At 34.7% G+C, this 15,325-nt stretch overlaps 1 protein-coding gene across 1 annotated transcript; it reads left to right on the top strand.

The window, feature by feature from the left end:
* Positions 1–598: 598 nt before the first annotated feature.
* On the top strand, positions 599–11,976 carry LOC125264496. Its single transcript, XM_048183896.1, has 6 exons — positions 599–750; positions 1,978–2,058; positions 9,147–9,251; positions 9,771–9,999; positions 10,809–10,963; positions 11,644–11,976. Exons 3-6 carry the CDS (start codon positions 9,201–9,203, stop codon positions 11,974–11,976), a joined length of 768 nt encoding a protein of 255 aa, XP_048039853.1. The 5' UTR covers positions 599–750; positions 1,978–2,058; positions 9,147–9,200.
* Positions 11,977–15,325: the final 3,349 nt, after the last annotated feature.

Below are 15,325 nucleotides of genomic sequence, written 5' to 3'. Positions count from 1 at the left end.
TCAGATTAATTGCTTTCTTAGCAGCTTTATCTGCCCGTTCATTACCAGCAATTCATATCATCTGGTTTCCAAAAGAAGACAATTTTAAAATTGCTTCTTTAAATAGGCTGCTGAAAAAATAGCATATGCTGGTTAAGGTAGGTTTTGAAGCTGGTATGCTGATTTGAGCTGGTTTATGCTGGTCAGTGCTACATGCTGGTCCCATGCATGGTCCTGGACCAGCATAAACCAGCTCCAAAACCTACCTTAACCAGCATATGCTGTTTTTTTTTTTTTTTTTTTTTTTTTCTTTTCAGCAAAAGATGTTCAGTCTTCAAGGATTCAAATGCTGGTTTTTTACAATAGAATCTTTACAAGTAATAATAAAAAATGGCCTTGTTCTCTCCCTGGAAATGAGTATGATCCTCAACTGTGAAAATCGAACTTTGTCCAGAAATAAATATACAAATATTATTTTATCCAGTTGCTACAAAGGCTACATAATATCAGTTTATTCCAAACAGGTATTTAAATTGTTACAATGTTGCATCTTCTTATCATGCATTTGCGCGCGCGCGAGTAAAAGAAACATAAATGGATATATATACTGTAGGCCTATATTAGGGATTTGTCGCCACGCATCGCTTCGCTCGCGCCCGCTGTAGAAAGTCTATAAGCTACTACTTCCCCTTTGAAAGTGAACCAGTTGATCAGCTTGAATCGTGCAGTGCAGAGGCTGACAGCTCACATGTTAAAACCTCACGGTTTTCCGTAAGTATAAGACTAAAAGACAGATTTTTCTATTTATTTGTTCTCTGATGGTTCAGTTGCTAGTTAGCCTACTACTGCTGACAATAAATGCGCAGTAAATTTAATAGCATACCGTCATTCTGACTGCCAACAACCGCCACATACAGCCTAAATAAAGCGTTATGTGTAAATGCAAACATAAAGATCCATCAAATTTAAATGAAATGTTTAAAAGTAGGTTTCATTTCCAGCTATTTACAAACTATACAAAACGAAAATGAAACTAAAAACGGTCTTCAGTCTTCATGTATAACATGTTCATGTACAACATTATAGCCCATTTACGAATCAATCAATTGTAAACAATGAATTACAATTTAACATTTTTGTGTTAATTTGGAAGTTTTAGTGGCAATTCCACCCTCTCTTCGTCCCAAAGGTGCTCAGTTTTGGAGACCCTTGAGTCAAGGTATACACCGCTCGACGTATACACCGATGTCTGGACTGTCTCACATCTTCAGTCTAAAGTGTTTGATCCTGACTCTGATTCTGAATGTCAGGAACAGGGATCCCCTGAACCAACCAAAAGTAACAACCCTGCCTGTTCCACATGCTTCTTAAAGCTACAGAATGTAACTTTTTTTTGATTGAAAAGAACAAAATGTAAACAATTGACAAGTACATCATAAATCTATCTTCAAAATTATTCACTATGGAAAGCGATGTTATTATTATTTATTTAGTGCTGTCGGGACATATTTAGTGGGAAGCTACACACCAGTACGCCTCAAGCCATCAGATTCATCCACACAAAACAGCAGAGCTGAGGTAATTTCCAAAACAATGTTCCTATCCAAATGACTTGAAGTTTTATGCTTCAACCAATAGAAAACCAAAAGTTATAGTGTAGATTTAATTACTTCTTAATCACTGGGTAAATTCCAATACAAGTGAGCATCCCTATGCCCTTCCTGCTCCAGACAGGAGGGAGCAGGGAAAATGAGGTGAGTGATGAAAGACTGTCATTTCCTCTTGATCTTCACCTGTTTTCATCATGTGCAGCATGGCATCAATCATTAACAAACAATAAATGCTCTTATTGGAATGGAGAGAAAGGTTTGAGTTTTGAAACTCACAATATGTTTTTTATTGTACAATCTCAAAATATCAGGAAAAACCTGACTCACAGTCTCATGACCCCTTATAGAAATCTGATGATTTGATTTGTTTTACTTTATTTACTTAAAGCTAAAGTTCAGTTGCTGATTGGAGAGTCTCTCGCAGCCATGTCACAGGAACAGCCAGAGCCAATGGATACTGATCCAATATGTAAGTAACAGAATAACTTTACAATTCATTTATGAAACATTTAACTTAAGAGATGAATGATTATTGATTACAGATATATTTTATTTATCTTATGAAGTAGTTGAGTTTTGTATAAGTTGTACATTAGTTTGGCAAGATATCATTTACAAACCAATGGATATTAATCAAACTGTAAGGTCCATCCCCGTTGTTAAGAAACACACAAACACACACATACACACATAAAACATGTAGGCTTATTACGTCTCCTCACTCCACAGCAAATCCTTAAATTAATGGTATTCAGAACAAAACAAGAATGAAAAATAAGTACCCCTATCAAATAATAATAATAATAATAATAATATAGGCTAGAAATCTTATACAAATTCGTTTGAATCAAAACTGAAACCGCACAGAGCTTGGGCTCGCGCATCTCTCATTTGGTCCAGAGTTTCCATATTTGTAATGTAGCCCCACATTATGTTAACAATTAATGTTAAGACAGCTTTATACTTCAGTCCCAATATATACACATAAATCTGCATCTTCACATGTAGAGAAATGAGATTTGGAATAACAGCAAGCTGACAGTATAATGACTGAACAGGACAGCCTTCATAGTGTGCAACAGACACATTCAATTAAGCAGAACGTTTTACATGTTAGGTCGACTGTATTTTATTGTGATAATATTGTCATGATGAATTAGCAGAACTGACATATTGTGCGCATGCACGAGGCGCAATCACATGGATATTTTCTTTATTATTAAATTTATTTATTATAAATTATTCATGATCATACAGGTAAGAGTACATCATTCAAAATGGTAAAGTGTCTATTTTTTATGTGTGTACATTAAAACTGTACATTACAAAATGTCATGCCTTTGAAAAATACAGAAAACAACAAGGAATGCGCTTTTTGTCATCTTCTGTCTCCTTGAGCATCTTTCTGTCGCACATGCCAAAAACATAAACCCCAAAACACAGTGAATACTTGACGCACAGACATGAGAAATATATCTATCTTTAGAAACCTTTAAGTGCCTACTTTTTTTTTTTTTTTTCAGATTATTTGACGTTAAATGCATTATATAAGTCACTTTGGAATAAATAGCACATGTTTCAGATGATAATGCAACTTATAGTATGGAGAAAAATGGTAGGCTATAAGTAACAAACTTATTTTGCGGACCACCTTGGCTATGGGTCACAGGACCCCACTTTGAGGACCGCTGGACTAAATGACATATTTTTGACTTCAGGTGATAATTCAGCAAAAGGTGCCTACAGGAAGAGGATTAGGGCCAAGCAATAATAATAAAATAAAACCATCTCGAGATTAAAGTTGTTAAATTTCGAGAAAAATGTCGAAATAAAATGTTGAGAATAAACTCGTTAAATTACGAGAAAAAACTCGTTAAATTTTGAGAAAAAAGGCAAAATAAAATGTTGAGAATAAACTCGTTAAATTACGAGAAAAAAATCGTTAAATTTCAAGAAAAAAGTCGAGATAAAATGTTGAGAATAAAGTCAATTAAATTACGAAGAAAAAAGTTGTTAAATTACGAGAACAAACTCGTTAAATTTCGAGAAAAAAGTCGAGATAAAATGTTGAGGAATAAAGTCATTAAATTACGAGAATAAAGTCAATTAAATTACGAGAAAAAAGTCAATTAAATTACGAGAACAAATTCGTTAAATTACGAGAATAAATTCGTTAATTTAATGACTTTATTCTCAACATTTTATCTTGACTTTTTTCTCGAAATTTAGCGACATTTTTCTCATAATTTAACGAATTTGTTCTCGTAATTTAACAACTTTTTTCTCGTAATTTTAATGACTTTATTCTCAACATTTTATCTCGAACTTTTTTCTCGAAATTTCAATGAGTTTTTTCTCGAAATTTAACAACTTTAATCTCGAGATGGTTTTATTTTTTTATTATTGCTTGGCCCTAATCCTCTTCCGTAGGTGCCAACTTTGGGGCACTATTACTTTTATAACTGCATTAACCGTGGAACTTAATTATCAAATCTTTTTTATTTTATTTTATTTTTTATCTTTTGGAATTTCAAAATCCATTTGACTCAAAAATCAGAGGGGGCATGTTTGAATGGCATGATGACTCTGAGCAAAATTTATTAAACAGAGCTTCATTTTTTAAATATATTTGCCTCAGAAACCATGTGATTACAAAGAAAAATTCCAAAAATCCATGTTTATGTTATTTTACAAAATAACACTTGACTTGTACTTGTTGCGTTGGCTGGGAAGTGTCGAGGTGTGGATCTAAGTGCAGCAGTTTTTACTTGACAGACAAAAATAATCCAAACAAGGTACAAGTCCAAGCAGGGCAGAAATCCAAAGAAGAAACAGCTTTACAACGGGGAGGTAAAGACTATGACCGATAACAGACTACTGAAACACAGGAGTATAAATACAATTGAAAAAAGAGGATCCAAAACATTTCAGATTGCTGTACAAGGCTCTATTATAATTAGGTGAGCATGGTCATGTTTGCGGTTGCCAGGTAACAAGAGATTCAAATCCCCCAATCAGAGCTTTTCTTTTAAATGGACACCTTTTTGCTTTATGCAATCTGGCAACCATTCACACACGCTCTCTGCAGGAGGTGCCATGATCTGAAAACACTGACATACTGTACTGTACAAGTAAGCTGGAGTTCAGCGATCTCCATTTGAGGTAATTCTGCTTAAATGAAAGTGTCATTCAGTCAGTCTGTGTTGTGTCATGGATCTCGACTGTATTGTTTGCGATTGTAGTTGCTGATTGTACTTATGCAACCTCTGTGTGGCAACCTCTTTTTTGCCATTGTTTTAATAGAGAAAATTAATGCAACTTGGAATTATTGGAATTACTATTATGAATTTCTCTGTTATAATATTTGAGAGTAGGTTTTTGTTTTACCAGTTTTCATAATGTAGACAGGACGAGTGTATATCTAAAGTCTTTGGTGTTTATTTAGCTTATAAATTGATAACCTTTAATTAGAATCTGTACATTAGATGAGGTAATATAAACCATGCATATGAAACAATGTTCTATTGATTAGTGCTTTATTGGTGAAAGAGCAACTTCTGATGAAATGTGAAAAATACAATTTCCCAAATGTCAACACTCATTGCAATTAAAACTGAGCAAAATAATAATTTTTTATCATTTTAACCATTATGCAGTATGAAGAAAATATGACGAAAATGTGTAAGTTTCCACTGACTTAAACTAGATTAAAATGCTCAGACATTTAGTTGACTAAAACTTGACTAATTCAAAAACAGGACAAGGTTGACTAAATATGATTAAAAGACAAAATAAAAAAAAATAAAAGGTACATTTGACACAGAACTAAGACTAAATTAAAAAATATCTGACAAAATGAACACTAATAGAAACAAACAAGGCAGCAGTGGAAAATTTAATTTAAAATAAATGAAACAAATACATATAGTGTCAGTACACCAACTCAAATGAATCACTTTGACAATGACCATTATATAAAATAAAGAATCAGTTGCAGAACCAGAAAACCAGAGGCTGTAACGGAACAAGGCACTTTGGTAGGTGCTTTTAATTTTTCTGTCCTTAAACACAAAACATGCAAAACCAGTTAGGAATTGTATCAGTGCTTATGATTTAATAACTGATTAAATTTGTTGGTATGCACCTTGAACTTGTAGTTGTAGTGTGATCAGTTTTTGTTCCGAAGTGCTACAACTATTCTGATATTGAGGTTTCCATAAACATCTTTATAACAGCATTTTTTCATGCAGTCTACAGTATACTGTATGTACATCTAAAGTAGGTTGAACCATAGACATATAATAAACACTAGACGCCCTATTGGCCGCTGGACCGTACGTCAACGGCGCCGCCATGTTGTGTGGGGCAACGTTCCCATAACGCTCATAACTGGAACTGAGAAAAATGCCTGCTTCGTGTGCTGCTTGGGGCTGTACAAATCGCTGTACAATTGAAAACCGGTCTCAGGGAATAACCTTTCACAGGTAAGACTGAACATTTGTTTCTGGTTGTATTTGGTCATTATATAATTGATAGTAGTTGGCCACCGGAGTCAGTCAGACTAAAATAGCTAGCGATGTCACTAGTTAGCTGTGAAAGTTGAGACGTGAGTTTACATGATTTCTAATATAGTTTTAGCTTGTGTTATTTTATAAACTAAAGTTTAAATATGCATCTCTATTTTATTAAAACCGACATTTATGACAAGTACTCATTACAGCTAGGTGACTGATATTTTGTTAATCTTAATCTAACACTTACTGTAAGGTTAGTTAGCTTTTCACACATTTAAGGTTTCACAAAGACAACGAGTTGAGAAGTAGCTAGAAGGGAAGTTTACCGACTCATCTACATTATTTAAAAGTTTGCCATTAAATGGTGATTTGTTTATATTTTTATTTCTTTTTCAGCCCATTGCAACCAGGGCTATAGCCTCAAGGAAAGCTGTGGAGAGCCTGTCAGTGCACTGTTCTCACCATTTCCAAGAGACTGATGGAAAATATATAGCCTTTTGTTGTTGTTATTATTATTATACCAATACTATATTATTATTATTGTAGTCACTATTTAATTTACTATTTTTATTATTGTCTATATTATTCTGCAATTGATATTACATTGTATTTACGATTATTATTATTATACCACTATTATTATCAATCTATTATAGTTATGTTATTATTGTCTATATTCTGTAAATGATACTACATATTCTATTGCTATTATTATAGTATTATTATACTATATGCTATTATCAATATATTATTATGATATTTATTATTGTACTTATACTATTTTATAAATGTTCTATTCATTACTATTTTATTTGCTGTATACTGTTTGTTTATTGACAATATTATATACTACATAAACTACTTCTTATTGTGTATAACAAACTATTTACTATTCTCAATTTCTTTATTTGCATTGCACTGTAGTTGTACCATCATATGTATTACCATAAAGCATGCAACGTCAACTGGCGGCCCGCGGGCCAAATCCGGCCCGCCAGAGATTTCCATCCGGCCCCAGAATAATACTGAATTCAGGAATAGCCTTGTAAGAGGAAAAGTTTAGGGCTGGTCCGAATACCATTTTTTGATGAACATCGACTATTCGAAGCTTCGGAGAGAGGGGCTGAACATATTTTTCTCTCTAATAAAGGCAGGAATCTGTGTCTGTATGTCCGTTTGCATTTTTATTATTTCGAGAACCGTTCATCCAATCGACTTCACAAGGGAGTGCAGTGTCGCATTTGGTGCAATATAGATGGACACGCGAGACGCGACACATTCAGAATTAATAAACCTTTAGTAAACTACAGTTAGAGCAGCGCGAGCGGGAAGCGGCGCACCTCATGCGGGCAGGGCTTATGCTCCGAGAATGGACACTGCACTAGTGATATAAAACGCACACACACAGGTCTGTTAAATTAAGCAATACTTTTAAGGTAGTCTAATATTTTTCTGACTAACAAATTGACACAGAAATTTAAATAAAGAAAAACGAAATCAAGTTAAATTAAAAACGAGATTAATTTAGATTGATAATAACGGGTAAAAATGCTAATACATTTTGTTTCTATTATTCTATTTTCCACAATGTCAAAGCAACAAAACACAAGCTCAGACATGCACAAACTCCGCTGTTGTGCGCTCTCGGGAGAACACTCCCGTTGCTGGAACACGCGTCGGTTCTATTTCTAGCATGCACGCGTTTTCTGCGTGGCTCGAGCGCGCCTGAGACGCGTGTCTCAGTGTGCAAACTCCAACCTGTTAAATATGGGAGCCGAAATAAAAACGGACACGCCACGCAGCTGAGACGCTCACGCAGCCAGTGTGTCGCCGGCCTTATTCAAGGGGGAATGAGAACCGTTTTTTTATTTTTAAATCTAACGAAACAAAAAGCCTTCTGAAAAGTAGCTTGTGCCATAGCCTGCCTTCAGTCAAGAATGATGATAAACGCGTTCTCTCATTGAACATCTTTTATTGTTTCACGTGCTCATTTTTTCACAAATGTCAAAATTTTCCTTGCCTGGGATTTGCGCACAATTGCGTGACAGTGATGGACAGCTTGACAGCCTCACAAATATGAAGCCTAAAATATCGCTATCGCCCCCTGGTGGCTTGCTGCAGTACAGGTAATATGTAAAAAATAACATAAATTTGGAATTAGAATTATATCAAATAATAACATATTAGGATACAATTCGAATTTTATTTTATATTACGAGTATCTGGCCCTTACAGTGTCTGCAGTGAAAAATTCTGGCCCTTGGACAAATATAGTTGATGACCCCTGCCATAAAGGATCCATCAGTTATCTTTGTTGTTGTATGTTTTTGGAGTATATTTCTGTAAATATCTGTATCATTTTAGTGCTATAAAAATACAGAAAGCAGCCCGTGTGATTTGTATTTGATGATTTGTTTAATTTTATCAATGGTGGTCAATTCTAAGCTCAAGAAAAGCTAAAATTGCGTTAAAGACAGAAAATCCCTTTTTTACAATAAGAAAACTTTATTTAATTTAATGTGAAAATTAAATTATATCTTAGTATGGGCGTTTTCACAATTCTTATGCAAGAATAAAGCAGTCAAATACATGACAAGCCTGAGCTTTGACTTTCTTAATTAAAATAAATATTTTATATGTCTAACTATAGAGATCTTAAGTAACTAGAACTTTTTGTACACCACGTACATTATAAACCACTGAAATTGGTTGATAAATGTAAACGTTATTTTTGTTTTTATCCAGAAAAACCGCAGCTCGTCCGTTTACTTGTGTTTGTTAACAGCGCAGTCTTGCCCCGCACAATATGGCGGACTCGTTGACGTATCGCAACAACAGTCTAAAGCGGCCAATAGGGCGTCTAGTGTTTATTATATGTCTATGGGTTGAACCACAAGCCTGCTTGCCATACCAGTTCAGTGGCCTGTGTTTGGTGGGACAGTAAGTAGTTAGACAGGATCATCCTGTGGGTGTTAATCCCAGATATTTAGTTGAAATATATACATCGTAACTTTCTTTAATGTTTTTTCACCCTGAATGTTAGGACTTATATACAGCAGGCGCAGAAGTTCAAGACTCTGTAATAACTCAGGATGACATGAAGCATCAAAACGTCAAAATGGATCAGCTATACTTACAGCCAGAAGAGGTAAAAAGAGTAGAGATTTAGCCATAGATTTTCTAAAGGATCATATTCCTAATAGAACATCAATAATTGGTTATTAATGATTAAATGCCAAAGCATAATGTACCAAATAAAAATGTATTGTTTTGTTAGAATACATATAACCACCTGTTTATCATGATTTTCATATTTTGCTCCCAGCTTATATCATCTATCTGGAATAATCAGCATTATTTCCAACCAGTTTGGAGTTCAGACTTATAACTCACCATGCTATTCTTTCCCTTAGTAATTTAAGACCTATGATAAAGATTTAAAAGGACTAACACTTCATATCTAGCTCCTAATTTCTTCATGATTGCAGCCAGTTGTCAAATTATTATTACAGAATAAAATGCTAACAATAGAAATACTATAAAAGAACTGGACATTATTCACTTTGACACATATTACATAAACACACTCAGGTATGAGTCAGTATGTTTTTTCACTCAGAAATTCAGACATGTAAGTTTGCATTCATAACTATTTTCCCTATAACAGGACATTTATACAGCTGGAGATGAAAGGCCACAGCCTTCAGCACCACTGGATATCGCCAAAGTTATAATCAAAGTGGACTGGAGCGAACCATTTCCAGACAGATGGAGAGCAACATTACAGAAAGCCCTTCAGAGCTGTTTGCTCAGACTGGAAGGAAAAGCATCTGTCCTCAGCCTTAAACTCATGGATGATCAGTCCTGTGCAGAGGTGCAGATAACTCCATCAACAGGTGATATGATGATTTATGATAATTCACTTGCAATATATTTTTCAATTTAAATCTCAGTATCCTAAATAGCTAAATATAGTATTTTTTCCATATTAATGATCACAATGCTACAGTACTTTTGAAGTTACTTAATAATAGCTTAAGCACTTCAAGGGTCACGAACCTCCAGCTCTAAACAACAGATACCACATGCATCGGAGTAACACTGCATGTGCAAATTGGTCACTACATAGGAAATTTGGTAACACTTTACAATAAGGCACCATTTGTCAATATGCATTGGTTAACATGAACTAACAATGAGCAATACATTTAAAGCATTGATTCATCTTTGATTAAATGATATATAAAATGTTTGTTATATAAAAGGTACATGTTAGTTCACAGTGCATTAATGTTAACAAACTCTGTTTTAAAAATGTATTAATGTTAAAATTAACTTTGATTAATAAATGCTGTAGAAGTATGGTTCATTGCTGTTCATGTTAACTCATACAGTTAACTAATGTTAACAAAAAGCCACCACTTCTGTCACCACTTAGTGCATGTTTGCAAACATTTGGATTGATTTATGAGCCTCTTACATTGAGCTGCGTGACATTTATAAATTGAAGCTCAACAGGTATGAAAGAGGAGGCAAGGTTTCTTACTGCAAATAAACATCCACTGATTGATATAATTTAGCTGTCTTTAAAAAAAAACTGCCCCTTGTTTCATTCTGTATAACTCTCTGTATGCATTTTATAGAAAATTATTACATATTGTTTTTAAGGCTCAGCATTAAATAAACTCTTTATTTTTCTCTGTAGCTCTAGAAGCTTTAAAAAAGCTCAGGTCTATACCTTTGAGGTTTAAACATGAAAATAAGGAAGTGACTGCATGGATTTGTCCGGATGAAACACAGTGTGTGACTGTACCATGCCAGACGTCCATGCTGTACGAGAATCTAATTCCCTCATCAAAGGTATCATGCTTGCTTTGTGTAGAATTATGGCGAAGGACATAGTCATTGTCTTTCTTTATCTTTCTTTGTCCCTGTGGGGAAATTTTCTTTCAGTGTGTTTCAATACACACACCGTTCACACACAATCAGTTTACCAAATCATAATAACACATCCATCACCTAGTACAGTCAACTCATATTATGAAAAAAGGAGACTATCTTTTATTTAAAAACTTAATTGCCTGCAGCAAGAAGGCTTGATTTAGAAAATACTGGCATCCTAAACTTTTGGTAAAAGCTCAAACTCTTTGGACAATCGGTGCCTGTGATCTGAAATGATTTTCATGCCTTTACTAAGTGATCTAGTTTGGTAGATTTGTTGTAATATTCTAATTGAACTCTTTTGTTCTACAGTAACATTTCCAAACCAGCAAGTACTGCAAAACATCATAACACTTTTAATAAAAGCATTTTAAAATTATTTTAATATTGAGACATTAACATTGACACCAACTTACTGGGAAAATATAGATTTTGCTTTCCTGTTTATGATTTTAGTCCATTTATCCCACCTCAGTTTATGACAATCCCAAGGTATTTATACTGAATAGGCTCCCCTTCAGCAATAATTTTGGAAATTAATTTTAATTTCACAATGGGTTATAAAATCCTTAAATTGAAATCTCATCATGTGTTTTTAGGTGATCGGCTCTATGCCTGTGACTGCAGCATCAGAAGACACAAACAATGTTGAGGACGTCACTGCATCTAATAGAGCTCTAAATGAAGCTGAGACCACTAACACTGATGAAATGAGCCCTGAGACACCAGCTGGATTCACCCTCCCTCTCTATCAGTTCTGGTACATGCATCACGCTTACAGAAAGGAGTTAGAACAATTTGAGAAACAGCATGGAGTCTCTATTTGTGCAGAAGTGTCCGTCTCAATCAAACATATCCAGAGATCAAGCCCTGATTCTGTGTCTGAAAACCACTGCAGACTTTCAGACACTTGTTCAGAGATGTACAGATAGCTTTTAGTGATGCTGCCATTAATCATAATCACATATATTCAGACATTGTGAAGGAGGCCCTTCATGACATCCAGTCAGAGGAGACAAAGATGATGTTCACCATGTCTGCCAATAACTGCCTGTTCTTTGGACCGAAAGAAATATTACAGATGCGGTTAAGAAGAGAGGCAACAAAACTGGAACAAAAATCGAAGGACAAACTTCTGAAGAGTGTGTTTGATGACAAGAAGAAGAAATTGATGGCCTGATTATGGATCAGGAGCAGTAGGGAGGATCAGNAGTAAAATATGGTGAGTGCAATTTAGCATTCCTTTATAGTAGTTGCACTAACATTTTGTTTAAATAGACCTTTAAAAATAAAAAGAAATGCCTGTTTTTGCAAACACCCTGACCCTGTACCAGGTCCCATTTTCTTTATCAGACAGTTCAAGTCTTTTAATTTAATTTTTTTTTTTTGTTGGTTTTTTTTTGTTTTTTTTGGACACATTCATTGTTGGCCAGTAGCAGTATTGTACCTACATTAATCCTGTACAACTGAATTATGATATAAATGGATATATGCACAGTCTTGGGTCCTTGTAGAGAGTTTTTTTCTCTCTCTCTCTCTCTCTCTCTCTTCCAGTCTTTTAGCAACCTGAATCAGTGGGTTTCTGGCAGAATGTACCATCCTCTTCAGTGTCTGCAGGTAGTTCTCAAACATGAAGGCACTACAATTTTCCAGACAAAAAGTTTTCAGCATCACTTGCTATATGTAACATGGCATGAGTGTTGTACACAAGGAACTCCTGTCCATAGTGTGTCCAACCTTTTCCCACAAAGTTCATTGGCATAATTGGAATGTTCCTGCACAAGACTTGGACGTACTAAGAATACCATGGCCACAAGTACATCTCCTCTGGCCTTCCTTCAACACAATCTTTCACGTGTATATAAGGAACTAATAAAAATGGGTTACTTTCCAGCTGTCCAGCTCTATAAGACTCCTAGGTTGTAGCGCAAAAGTAGATGGGATGCTGTTCTGAAGAGACAGTAGTCTTGTACTAATCTCTGTAATTTAGCTGGCTGAAACCCTAACAACTAGTATCCTCGGATCCAGATGAACAGGAGCCTTTTCATTACACGAGACAAGTCTGGTGCATGTAATCAATGGGAAATCACCTCACCGCATCTTTGTGTTCCCACTGTGATGCTGAGATTTGATTTCTGAATGTTCAATCTGTCCAGAGTATGAGGTCAGCAGTCTCTTGGTATGTGACTGTTAAACCACACACCTTTTTGCTCACATCGGTCACAGCCAAAGTAACCTTAGCACAAGCTGGAGCATCACACACAAAGCACCTCAGATTAACTTTTATTTTTCGTCCCATGAAGTTAATCCCATCATTCATCAGATGGCACAGTTCCCTTAATGTGTCCTTCAAAAAGCCAAGATCTTCTATTGGTCGACTTATGCCACATGTCAAAGGTGTGTGGAAAATAGCGACAGGATCTAACATGACTGCAAAGGACTGGCCACATACATGTTTTGGAGCTCTTGTACAATGGTAATCCATCAACGTTAAATGATAAATCAACACAATGGAGTTTAACTACTTAATCAAGTGAGTAACTTTGTAATGTTTCTTGTCATTTTGGTTTTAGTGGCTAATAAATGTATTCCATTCCAGATAATTGCTGTGCGTCAATTTGCCAGGGAGTGTGCAATTTTATTTATTTATTTAAATATTTGGTCTTTTTGTGATCTTTCAGCACTAAAAACAAATACTACTACAAGGAACACATACTTCCAAAAGTATGATGTAATATATTACTTTGGTTTTATTGTATTTATTTACCTTTTATTAAAGGAAGGAAAATGGTTATAAAACTTATCTGGTTAGAGGCTTTATATTCTTAATTTCTCACCTTACAGCCTTAATACAGTGAGCAACATTCATACTGCCTTCAATGCAGGAGTTCATATAAATGATTCTCCCTTCTTGAGGATATCTCATCTGGCAACACACTGAATATGTTGGGGGGAAAATTACTCACCCATAATTTAAAAGTAGACATAAATGAGTGAATCAAACCAGTAGTGTCCAGTGGTCACCCTCATTTACAGAACCTGCCAGCAAATCATGGGCCATAGATCCATATACGAGTAGGAAATTACAGGGAATTACAATTAAAACATGAACTTTTATGATAATCATATCAAAATACGAAAGCTGTTTACCTTCTTCATTTGAGTGGCATTGCCTTTCCACAGATTTGTGATTTGGAATGAATCAATGACCAATGCCTTTCCTGCATTGTTACCCTGAACAGGAAAGTTGGTTCAATTGTTTTTCACAGTTTGACACTTGAACGTATGTTTAAAAGGCATTATGGTTAAGCTAAAATATATTAAGAATTAAGCATTAGGAATATTTGTGAAGACTAAGCTTACCTCACTCTAAAGTCTCCCCAGTCGGAGGCACTCAAAATCTCAGGTAAATATTTTATATGGTCCTACCTTGATCCACAATCTCCGTCTTACCACTGATTTGCAACCATGTCCTTCACACTTTCATTGATCTAAAATAATGAGGCAAATCATCCGTTTGCAAAGACCTGCCCCCTTTAGTTAACGTTGCTCCGTCTGACAAGCCATGCCGCTCTCACACCACACATTATGTTCTCACAAAGTGAAAAATACATTGCGGAGCCAAGAGGACACTGACAACGCATCAACAGACAAGACAGAGCAGGTTACTTTTGATATGAAACAAAGTCCTAGTTAGTAGGAAGAGATTCTTGCTCTTTCTTTATTACTGTTTATGAGGGTTTTTTTAGGCTAGTATTATTTTTTTTAAATGATACTGAAAATAATAATAAGAATTGTGAAATTTCATGAAAATGTTTATCATGAAAACCTAATTTAAAGCTTAACTATATTGTGATATTGTTATCGTGATATAAAATTACTCATATCGTGATTTAAGATTTTGGTCATATCGCCCAGCTCTAGTTCAATGTTTCTTTTTTTTTTGAGAAAGTGTTGCTTTATCCACAACTTCATTATTTAATCTCTGTAAGTCTATGATAAAATAATTATGTTGTACAACAATAGTATTTTTGAAATGCTTTAATGCATATTATATTTTTAGCTTTACTGCATATTTCTATTGTGTGTGTATGTGTATATATGTATATATATATATATATATATATATATATATATATATATATATATATATATATACATACATATATATATATATATATATATATATATATATATATATAGCAATATCACACTTAGTTGTGCGATTAATAGAGAGAAATGTGATGCGCTCACTAACCACTGACCTCTCTTTTCCTCAGG

This window comes from Megalobrama amblycephala, linkage group LG1, assembly GCF_018812025.1.
Source record: "Megalobrama amblycephala isolate DHTTF-2021 linkage group LG1, ASM1881202v1, whole genome shotgun sequence".
Classification (NCBI taxonomy): Eukaryota; Metazoa; Chordata; class Actinopteri; order Cypriniformes; family Xenocyprididae; genus Megalobrama; species Megalobrama amblycephala.
Note: the sequence above shows the minus strand (reverse complement) of the source record. Positions and strands in the feature narration are given on the sequence as shown.

Coding starts and splice junctions, on each gene's coding strand:
- LOC125264496 (XM_048183896.1), top strand. CDS start 9,201: ATGAAGCATCAAAACGTCAAAATGGATCAGCTATACTTACAGCCAGAA. Junction 9,252..9,770: donor TATACTTACAGCCAGAAGAG/GTAAAAAGAGTA, acceptor TCCCTATAACAG/GACATTTATACAGCTGGAGA. Junction 10,964..11,643: donor ATCTAATTCCCTCATCAAAG/GTATCATGCTTG, acceptor ATGTGTTTTTAG/GTGATCGGCTCTATGCCTGT.